We start from the raw sequence: 12,100 nt of genomic DNA, 5'->3' as shown, positions 1-12,100 counted from the left end.
ATATGTTTTGGACTTTGAAGTTGGCAAAGTCCAAAGATGGCTTTGATTCACCAAGAGCCATGTCAGATTAAGACAAGTTGATAATAGCAGCATTCAGAGCCATCTAATCAGTTACCGTCATTTAGATACCCACTGTTCATTTTCATAGTCTTGATTAGTAGGCTATTCATAATAAATTGGAGAATGGAAGTACTGTAGAAGACCTGCAGATTTATAGATACAGTGTCCAGATGATGTTCCAGTTAATATCATTGCTTGAGGTAATGAGGTAAGGGTACAATGGGCATATTTGTAGTACATATATTTATAAGACCTTTCACGTAAGGAAGGATATAGAAACAATTCAGCTAGTTGAAACAACTGACATTTTCCTTACCACAGAGGGTCATTACCTTACTCTTTATAGCATAAAAAAAACCCTGTGCATGGTGCATTAATTGTGATTTGCAAATTTATGTAAAGTAAGTTAAAAAATTAGTACTGTATATTTCATTCCCATAAATTATCTGTCAGTGGAAAAAGTTTTGATAGTTTTTGACTGTATTTTTGTTTAGTTTTGTGTGTTTGCTTTTTTTACCTTGAACCTTGCTTGTAGCCTTTTAAAAATATTCCAGGGTGACAGTTAAGCTGAACCCAGGGGTTAGTAAGGAGTTGTCTGGCGTCTCCAGGGTAGAGAGGCGCTCTCTGGTGTTTGTGGGTTTGGTGGGGTGCACTCTGGTGTTCGGGTGAGTCATGGAGGCCTGCTGCTGGGTGCTGTGCTGGTCCTTGGCCTTTCTTCTCAGGCACTGGTCCTGTCTCTGCTTCTGGCTGTCAGGAGCTGTGTAGCTTTCCTCAACCACATCTTTCACCATGCAGTTCTGCCTTAGATTGAAACCTCTAAAATTCATAAAAATAAACCCTCCTCCTCTAAATTTTGTACATTTGGTCCCAGCTAACTAGTCAGTCAGATTATAGAAACTTCCTTGCTTATAGCATTTTAATGGTTTTTTAATAGCAATTATAACTAACTACCTTTTTATGGCCCTACATGATCTTGACCTTTTTGTGGCCCTACATGATCTTGACCTCTACATGATCTTGACCTCTACTTTTCTAACCTCCCATTCACTTTTCAGGCATAGGGCCCAGCATGACCATAGGACCCTGAGATGAGGAGGAGGTTGGCCTGTCTAAGAGACAACAGGAAGCCCCTTGTAGCATTTCTTTCTAGCATTAATAATGACTTTCCTCGACCTCCTTTTCTATTCTTGTCCTCCTTAATTTTCTCATACTAATATTTTTCTAAGAAAGGTAAAATTGTACTTGATTTCAGACAATGGTTTACAACAGTTATTTTGCTTGTACTACAGACAAGAAAAACAGTATAATTATGGATATAAAAGTCTGAAGAATTTCTTTATAAACAGGCCTGTAGTTAGGATTGGATGTGCCAGCATCATAAATTGATTTATTTAGTTTATAATTTTGTTGAATTTTTATGTGTAAGTTGCTGCTATAGATACTTTGCCTGTGCATGTCAATGACTTAGGCAAAGATTCCTGTTCTCTAAGGCTTACCTTCTGCCTGGAGCATTGTGTTTATCTTTTGCTTCTGGTTGCAGCATTGTAACATTACACTTCTTTATTGCTAAACTGTAATTTAATGGATTAATAGATACATTTTTTTTTTTACTTTCAAAGCAGTTGAATTACTCTTCCTACAGTTAGCTTCATAGTATTTCTTTTAGTGTCCTATAGTAATCCCATGTGCTGATATAATAGCAGTTCTGTTTGGTTTTTGGTTTTTGTTTTTTATGAGACAAGAGTGTCACTATGCAATTCAAACTGGCCTCGAACTCACTATATAATAGCCCAGGCTGGCCTCAAACAATGGGCAGTCTTCCTGCCTCAGCCTCCCACGTGCTGGGATTATAGATATACACCACTATGCCTGGCAATATCCATGCTCTGGAGCCCATCTAGTTGTGAAGGGCACATGTGTCTTGCAAATCTGGAAAAGTGGATTAATTTGGTGAGACTGAAGTCAGTTCTGTATAGTTGGGGTGTTTCAAGGTAGAAGAAAAATGAGTGGATTTGTTGAGATAGTGGGCTATAGTCTGGGTAGCAGTTGTGCACTTTGACTGTGCTTCTGTGAGTGTCTTTTAGTTGTGCTGTCATGGCTGTGTTGCTGTCTTGAATTGATTCAAAACATTTATCTTTCCTGGGCATTTTGGCTTTGGGGAAGAGTCAGAAGAACTATTGTGTCAGATGCAGTAAATGAGGCAGATGGGGACATACCATAATGATTTTACAAGCCTGACCTTCCATTGGGTGGCATTTAGAAGCCAGGTTCCTCTTGTTTTGATCATGCCTCATAAACTTACTTATGAAGAGGACTTCCAGAACTGCTTCAGAAAGTGGCAAGAGCAGTGGGGTAAACGTGTATTTTGATAAGGTTTACTGGCAGTGTCTTTTACTGGAATATTTTTTAAAATTTATGAATAAGCATGTATTGTGATATATTATATTGAAAGATACTTAGGTATAAAATAATAGACCAAGCTATACAAGCAAATCAGGAATACCAATGTGTTTTTGTATATATATATATATGTCTATACTTGTTGACATTCTACAAATGAGGGCAGCTTTTGGAAATTACCTCATTTGCTTGTACCATGGCACTGATGAATCCATTAGTGAGTAGTTGAACTGAAATATGATCATTTAACATCTAGCTACTTTCTATCTTTCTGCCTTACCATTAACCTCTGTTCTTAATTGTAGCTTTTGTGTTCTAGCTGTTCTTATGTATTGTGTATTCGCTGTGTACAGTACTGAACTTTACAGGCAGGTCTGCAACAGCTTTTCTTTCTCTGATATGCAGTTGCATATACCTCTGGTGTGTGATTATCAAGAGAATGTTTGTCTTGAACATGAGAATGAACTCAATAGATTTTTAGAAAACCTTTCCGTACCCATCTTGTGTCCCATTTGTAGATGTAAGTCTGAAATGGAATTTTGAACTATATACAGCCAATTACTTTTAAATAGTTTTTCTTTGTGCACATATCTTGCCTTTGTTCTTAAAACATTATCCATCTTGATAACTAGAAGAAAATGAGTATATCCCTAAGGAAAAAATATGCTTCAGATGGTTTCTTAATTAAGAAAATAAGGTATTTTATTTTATTGATTTACTTGTCCTTTTAAGAATAGACTAAAAATTATAAATTGGTATTAAAATTTGAGATTATTTGGAGCTATGGCAAACAGTACTGTCATACTCAAATTTTAGAAAGAATAGCAGTTTTCTCTTCACAAAATGCTATGATTACCTTATTAGAAGTGTCTTTGTCATCCTTTAATTTTATAAATCTACCAAATATTATACTTTACCAAAATTAAATTATAGAGTTACATTATCCAGTCACAGTTTAGAAAGATTAACTCTTGGTGCCTTGTATAAATTAATCATTTTGGAATCTTTAGAAGAAACCTGCCTTAAAGGCTAGGACAAATTAAAGGCTAGGACAAATAGATAAGTGAAATAAATCATACTTGCCTGTGTAAACATCATATTATCTCCCTAGCATAAGAAGCTGAAAGAGTAAGTAAGATCCAAAATATACAGTAAATATTGGAAAATGGAAAGAAACTGTTCAAAAAGAAAGAAACTGGGATGGGGGAAAGAAAAGGGAAAGGAAATACATATATATATACACACACACACACACACATGATAGTTAAGATAGTTATACTACTAGTTTCTGTTAGTTCACTGAAAAGACAGGTTTATACTTACATTGTTTGATCAGTATTTCATGCCTGTGTCTTATAATCGGAGCAACTACTTTGAAGATACCAATGTAATGTACTAACCATTGTTACTCTCCTGCTATCTTGTTTTGAAATATTTTATCATTTTTATTGTTTTTCCTGTTTAAAAAAAATTGAGAACTAAGACAGTCCCTTATATTTTGATTAAATGTCAAAGCTTTATTTTTCTTTACAAATTTAGCAGTACTTCTGCATTTTTTTAGTTGTGACTGTAGCATTATCAGTGTTTAATTGCAGAAGAGAGCTGATTATCTAAAAATCTGAAACTTTTCCTTTGGTTTAAAAATGTTTGCCTTTCTTTAACTGTATGTCTATTTAGTATCTTTATGCATGTTATTTCCAAATGAATAAGTCTTATTTTCAAAACAGATTGAGAGATTGGCTTATTTTTCTTGGGGAATGTGCAAATGGTCTGTTTTCTATAAAACATGTCTCTTTCAACTTACTGTTCTGATTATGAGTAGTTTATTATCCACATAGACATTTAAAAATAGAATATTTGCTAAAGAGTTCATATATATGTATTTAGTTGAGTGCATATTTTAGGATGATTTAGGATTCATAAGTGCCACATGAGACCATGGTATTATAACATAAATAAAGCTTAAAAGAGGAAAAGAAAGATGATTATAATATTCTAAGATCTTCAATAAGGAAGTGTGTTGGACATCTTCATATGCTGATTTGACTCTCTTTAGAACAGAGATACCTTCCTTATATTTAACTTACTTCCAGCATTTACACTGTCTAATTTAGTTGTCTGTTCTTGAGATTCTGATTTACACCTTCTCACATTAACATGAACTTCTGGTTGGGGGACAGTTACTTTATGTTTGAAGTTGCTCAGAGTTTCCATCTGCTTTTACTTGACTTGTGGTCTTGAAGATCATGCTTGGCCCATGGGATATTACAGTGTGCCGAGAGGATGTGGAGTTTTGTCAGCCAGTGAAGTATGTCTGGCTTTTTCTTCTTTCTTTCCTTTTTTTTTTCAGCAGCTTTCATTTGCTTCTCGTCCTGTGTGGTCTTTACTGAACTGAATTTATATTTAACAGAACTACTCTCTTCATCATATTCTATGACTTGGTCTTTTTAAAAGAGAAGGTGTGTGAAAGGAGTATCTGAGCCAAAAAATTTGGATTATTTGGCAGTAGGGAACAATAAAACTGAAAGCTTAAAGTAGTGATATAAGTTTTATACATATATATGTGTGTGTGTGTGTGTGTGTGTGTATATATATATATATATATATATATATATATATATATATATATATATGGCTTCACTGTTTACAAATGTATATTCAGTACTGCAGAAGGTGTTATATTCCAGATATGTACAACTGTTAAAAAAAAGTCTCATGCCAACTCTAGACTCCCAAGTTTTGTCTCTGGTTTAAATGATTTTCTTGTTTGTTTTTAGGCCTTACTGCAGTCTTCAGTTAAGCAACAAGTAGAAGCTATTGAAAAACAGTACATCTCTGCAATTGAGAAACAAGCACACAAGTGTGAGGAGCTGCTAAATGCTCAGGTAATAAAAGTGTACATCCATTATGTGTTTATACTTTTCTTCTGACTCTTCTCCCCTGAGAGCTGTATAACTGTTTATTTGGTTTCATGCCATTTACTTTCCTTCGTGTATTTTGGAGAAAAAAAGGTATGCTTATTTAATTTCAGGGCTTGAGAATTTTATGATAGATCCAAAATAGTAATAAAGTTCTAAAATAGTGGGTTTTTTACAAGTTAATGATTATTCTTCTGTTAATTTCTGAGTTTTAATAACATTCACCTAAATAACTTTCAGTGACCTTAGGTTTAATATTTGATAGCATTTTTCATTAAATTTATTTTAAATGATATGTCAAAATTTTTAAATGATACATATTAATGAATAACATAGTATTTATGCTTGAATTACCTTTTGTTTTGTATAGACATTAGCTTCTATTTAAGTTTTTCCTTTTTTTTTTAGTTTTATGTCTTAAATGGCTTAAATGATTACTTCACTTGCAAAGGATTTATGGATGTGTCATAGTAAGTTCTTTGTAACACTTTTCAATGATAGAAAACTTGAATGGTGAAAGCAATCAACTTTACTTAAATGGTATATTACAAAGAATAGTGAGAAAATTAACTACAATTTAGTAAATAAAATCAAGTGTAGAATTTAAATGGAGATTTATAACTATACTCTCTCATCCTCAAGATAATCAGTTCTACTAAATATTTTTCAGTGCTCTTTTACCAAATTCCTTGGAAGAAGAAATTTTATAAATGTGATGTAACAATTATACTCTTTTGGGTGATAAATAACCAGGTTGTAAAGGTTTGAAGTGTATGACTTTATAAATGAGCAACATAAATCACAGAATTAAGGTTATGGAACTCTGAAACAGCATAAGGCATATATTGGTAATAAAAAACCCACCAACAATATGTACCCACCATAGGGTGGGTTATGCCATCTGGCTTCAGTCTGCAGAAGTTTATATTTTACTCATGCTGTGTATACATTGAGGGGTGTCTTTGGCTTCTGTTTCATGTCCTTATCCTGGAAAATACCATGAGAGTGTATTTTCTGTGTGAGCTATATTACCTGTTATCATTAAATATAAAAGTAATCCCTGTTGCATTTCACATCAGCAACTAAATGCTCTGGCTGGGAGCTGACATTTCCAATTCCAATTTTGTCATTGTTCCCACCTAATTGTAATGGGGCCAGATGGTGAGAGCTTCTGGAACCTAAAGGAAGAGAGCCAGAAGTATTTGGTGACCAGCACTAATATAGCACATATGCAGTCTCTGTTTCACAGGCAGATTTACATATCCTGCCGTTGTAGGAGAAGATCTGAAACTTCTACCTTGCCGTAACTTCAAACTCAGAAGTCCATAACCTCTGTTTTATAGGAGAGGGCTGACTTATGTAGTTTCTACGTTATCAGGTTCAGATATATGGTCCCTTTTAACTGGAGAACTAGAAACTAAAGTACATTTCCTACATCCAAGGTATCTAATAAACAGTGAAACAAAGGTTGGGTACTTGCTGTAAGCACACTCCTAATAGGAAAGGTAAGGAATTAAAGATTCACAGATAATCCTTCATATGTGCAATTATGTGTAATAGAAGTATTAGCCCTGGAGGTAAGGAATGCACCATGACTGATCATGATTCCCTTTTCAGGGTTTTGGGACAAAGTCTCTACTGCATTGTTTCTTGTTGTAGGTTTTTCATTTTTCAGTTGCTTTGTTTGCTACATTTATTGTAGATATTGACAATTAGATTTTCAGCCTGCCGCTTACTATAGAAAATTAAGGATCCAAGGGACACTTTTGGTAGCACTTAAGGGAAATGGTTTTTGTGGCTTTTTATCTATTTTATTCTACTCTGTTTACTTAAGGCATACCTACACTTTTAGAGAACTGCTTCCTAAATTTAATATACTTATGTGCTTTCTACCTCATGCTGTATGCCTGTCTGTACCTCTCTCTCTATTTGATTGAAATTAACTTCATTTTATTAAGCCTGGATGGAAGATATCCCTATGGGTTCTTTTCCCTAAAATATTTCATTTAAGTGCAAGTGTAGAAGTGTATGCCAGATAGTTGGAGCTTTATTGAATTTTTGCCTGGAGACACTTTATTCTGTTGGATTTCTGAGTGTTGAGAGTAACATACCTGACCCAGGACTTGCTGCAAAGCTGAAGGCATTTGTTTTTTGTTGCTAAAAGGCCTCCTCAGAGTTTTCTTCATAAATTATGTGTGGGAAGTGGTTTTCTGTGTCAGTCCCTAAATTTCTGAACTTTTCTATTTCCTACTGTTTGATGCTTGTGAACTCTGTTTTTGCTGGGCATTGATCATTTTCTTATAATGCCTTGTCAAAATTACCAAAAGCAGAATTATTAAATAAATTCAGAGAAGTTTCAGGGTAAAAGATTAACACACAAAATTCAATTGTGTTTCTACACACAAGCTTTGAAGAACTGAAAGGAAGTTAGGAAAGTAATTTCATGTACAGTCTCTTATAAAAGAATATAAATTTAACCCAGGTGATGAAAATGTTGTACATTGAAAACTAGAAAGCATTGTTGAAAAAATTAAAAATTACCTAAGTAAATGGAAAGATATCCCCTGCTGATTAATTGGAAATATGTGCAGAACACTCAAGATTTACCTAAGACAGCTATAGGATTATGAGGTCTGAGAAGTGCACTCTGATGAAGATAGGAGTTATAATGAGTAGCTTAAGTCATGTCTGTGCTAGAAATGGGGATCCACACTTGCTTTTCCAGTCATAGTTCTTGAGATAGCATTTGAAATTTGACGTAAGTCGATATTATTTAATACCACCAACAAAAAGAAATGTAGTAATATGATGTCTAGGAATCATTTGATTCCACCTTTTGTCTGTCTCTCTAAATTAAGAATTTAATGAGAAGGTTGTGCTTTGGAGTCAGTGAATTAACCCCTCTTTGTTACTTAACAGTGTTAACTGTAGGAAGTCCTTCAGTATATCTGTACCTAATTTACCTCATCTGTAAAGTGAATGTAAAAGTAATCCCTCTCAAAAGATTGTTATGTATATTTTATGACATCAGCTTGGCACAGTGTTTATAAAGAGCTTAGGACAGTCTGGCTGCTCAGTTGATACTGAATACATTTACTATCTCTTGGACAAGCTTTTTTGTGTAAATGGTATCAGGGAAACTTGGGTTTTATACTTTGGAATCTACTGAAGAAAGGCTATTTTTCTGATAGCTCAGTTTTTGCCTTATGACTGATTCCAAGAAACCTTTACATTTTCAAACATTTATTGAGTGATCACTACTGTTTGAACACTAGACCATGTTTTATCTTTCTGCACTGTTTTAGCTTACAACACTTTTGGCACCAAAATGGGTGGGGATTTTCTACACCATGGCCAGTTCTCCAAGTATGCCAAGCTGGTGTCCTACAGTTTAATTTACCTTTCACATTGACTACCTATAGTTAGTATAATTCCATAAGTAAGTAGCAAGTTTCAAAAGATTGCCTGTAGGGTACTCATACCTCTGTTTGACCTGGCAACAAAATTAAGGGTTCCTATAAATGCCCTCACTTCAGGTTTGATAATTCTCAAAAATGACTTATAGGACTCAGGGAAATATATTTCATGCTTTATTATGAAGGATAAAACTCATAAACAACCTGAGAAAATAAATATATGGGAGACAGCCTGGTAAGAAAAGGATATGTATTGAACACCTCAGATACTTTGAGACCCTTTTCATTAGGGGTTTTATCCTCCCACTACATTACATATGCATGATGGATTAAAGTGTTAGATCGTGGTGGTGAGCTCAATCCCTACCCCTCTCGGTTTGTGGATATAGATGGGAAGACTGAAAGTTCAGTCCTCTATTCTAGCCTGTCTTTCTGATGGGCCACTCCGTTTTGATCCTGACGCTGCCTTCATTGTGTCACATAGCTACCAATCACCTTTTTCCTTTTTTGGCAGTAGTGGGGTTTGAACCCAGGGCCTTCCGCATGTTAGTCTGCTACTAAGCTACATCCCCAGCCATGTTTCATCTGTATTATACTTTTATGTAAAATAAGTTATGTAGTTTATATCCCTTTGTGTCTGCCTGCTTTGGCTCAGGATCATGTTTTTTGAGATTAATCTATGTGGTTGTATGTATTATTAATTATACCTTTCAGTTGCTGAATAGTTTTCTATTGTACGACTGAACAGCATGTAGTTTGTCTCTTCACTTACTGTTAAATATTTGGATTGCTCAAAATCTGGGGCTTCTGTGAATATTTGCATAAAATATATATGGCAGTAGATTTTTTTACATTCATAAGTACTTATGTATGGAACTGAGAGATCATATACTAAAAGTATATTTAACTGTATAACCATGTTATAAATTGTTTTGTAGAACTGTTATGAATTGTTATTCCAGTTTCCATTCTTGTTTGTAACGTATGAATGTTATGTTTGATTTGTCCTCCCAGGACTTGGTATTATCAGTCTTTTTTATTGTTGGGGTGTGTGTGTGTGTGTGTATGTGTAGTTTGAGGGTTGGCATCTTTTCACATGCTTATTTGCCATTTATACATTTTACTTTCATGAAATACATATTCAGAATTTTGCTTATTTTATTATATAGTCCAACTTTATTTTTAATGTATGTATTATGAGTATTTTTCATAGTGCCTGTCCTTTTCCTTTCTTAATGGTATATTTAAATAAAATCTTTTAATTTTGATAATTTCAAATTTAGGATTTTTTGTGTATAATGCTTTTAATGCTATACATAAGAAATCTTTGCTTAATTATAGCTCTCAAAGAGGTCTTCTTATATATTCTTCAAGGTTTTTTATATATTTCGTAGGTTAAGTATGCGGTAGTTAATTTGGAGGTGTATGATGTAATGACGTAGTCAAAATTCTTCCCTCACCATCTATGTATATACATTTATTCCAACACTGCTTGTAGGAAAAAGTAGACTTTTCTTTATTGTGTCACAGTAATACCTTTGGAGAAAGTCACGAGTACAGATGTCTTGACTCTAATCTAGCATTTCCTAGCCTTTCCACTACTGAGGCTGAATTCCTCTTTATCAGGTACTGTCCTATAAATCATAAGATACAAAGCAGCATCCTCTGTGTCTGCCCACTAGATGCCATAGGTATCTCCTCAGTCAGGATAGCCAGAAATGTTTACAGAAAGCACTAATGCTTTGACAATACTTAGTCTTTTTATCCATAAACATGGACTGTTTCTCCATTTGTAGTCTGAGTTCATTTACCATATTTTTGTAGTTATCTTCATGTTGGTCTTTACATATTTTGTTAGATTTATAGCTAAATGTTTCATTTAGCTCATCTGTAATCTCAAAACTCTGTGAAGCTGAGGCAAAAAGATTGCAAGTTTGAGCCCAGGCTGATCAAATGGTATATACTTCAGTACAAAGGCCCTGGGTTCAATCCCTAGTTCCACCAACACGCAAAAGAAATAGATGCTAATGTAAATGTTAATGTGTTTGTAATTTCAAATTCTAATTGCTCGTTGCTAATGTCTAGGAAAGTGATTGACTTGTGTCTTGACCTTGCACCAGCTAACCTTTTCCGTAATTACTTATTAGTTCCACGAATTTGTCAGTCTGTTGTTGTCTACATAGACCATCCTGTACCTGCTGGGGAAAGAAAGACCCTTTTATTTTCTAACCTGTATGCCTTTTCTTTCCTTTTCTTGTGTTTTGCATTAGCTAGGACTTCTTGTGCAATATTAGTAGGCAATAATGAGAAGCAGAATTCTTACCTTATTCCTGATCTTAATGAAAAGATTGTAATGTTTTACCAAATATGATGTTACCTGTAGATTTTTGTTAGGTTTTTTTTTTTTTTCATAAAGTTAGAGGATGTCTTCTCTATTACTAGTTTACTGAGAGTTTGTTTTTTGCAGGGGGATCACAAATGGAGAGTTCCGTTTTGTCAAAGGCTTTGTATCTATTGATATGAATATGTGATGTTTTTTCTTCTTTAGCTTATTAGTGAGATGGGTTATATCAGTTAATTTTCAAATTCTGAACCACACTTGCATATATACAAGAGATGCCACATTGTCATGGGTATAAAATTCTTGTTCTGCTTTGCTGGATTCAATTTGTTAAGGTTTTGCCAAGGATTTATACATCTCTGTTTATGAGATAATTAATCTATAGTTTCTTTTCCCTTTAACATCTTTGTCTAGTGTTGATACCAAGGTAATGTTGGCTTCATAAAATGAGTTAAGAAATATTCCTTCTGCTTCTGTTTTCTGGAGGAGTTTGTGGAGGATTGGTCTGATTATCTCGTTAAATGTTAGTATTTCCAGTGAAACCAGCTGACCCTATTACTTTTCAGTCTGGCGCATAACCTCACTCCTTTAGAGTGCTACCATGAAATGCTATAACTTACCTGCTCGGGGTTTTTACATTGGTATGTTTCCTGAGCATAAAGATGTCGAATCGTCCCTTTGAATTCTGATGCATTTTATTTACTTTTCTTATTTCGCCTGCTGTACCTCTAGATCAGCGGCTAATGTAGAAGGGTGAAAATGGATAGCTTTTCCTTTTGCTTGACTACGTGAAGAAATAATTTAGTTCTTTACCATTCGGTATCACATTTGCTGTAATCTAGTCTTGTCAAAGCTGTTTATTAGGTTGAAAATTTTCTGTCTACTACTAGTTTTTGTTCCAAGAATAGATGTGGATGTTTTTTCAAACAAATGAGTGTCTCACACACACACACACACACACACAC

General features: G+C 34.3%; 1 protein-coding gene across 15 annotated transcripts in view; it reads left to right on the top strand.

Annotated features, from left to right (window-relative positions):
* The window catches only part of Ccdc91 (coiled-coil domain containing 91), a 343,525-nt gene that overhangs the window by 175,918 nt on the left and 155,507 nt on the right, over window positions 1-12,100 (top strand). For all 15 annotated transcript variants that reach the window (XM_013505942.1, XM_005407144.2, XM_013505949.1 and 12 more), the window contains one exon: window positions 5,238-5,345. In XM_013505942.1, the coding sequence (XP_013361396.1) occupies window positions 5,238-5,345 (108 nt within the window). The remainder of the gene's footprint in view (window positions 1-5,237; window positions 5,346-12,100) is intronic.

Source organism: Chinchilla lanigera, unplaced genomic scaffold, assembly GCF_000276665.1.
Source record: "Chinchilla lanigera isolate Chin_1 unplaced genomic scaffold, ChiLan1.0 scaffold00104, whole genome shotgun sequence".
Taxonomy (NCBI): Eukaryota; Metazoa; Chordata; class Mammalia; order Rodentia; family Chinchillidae; genus Chinchilla; species Chinchilla lanigera.
This window is presented reverse-complemented; position numbering and strand designations above follow the sequence as displayed.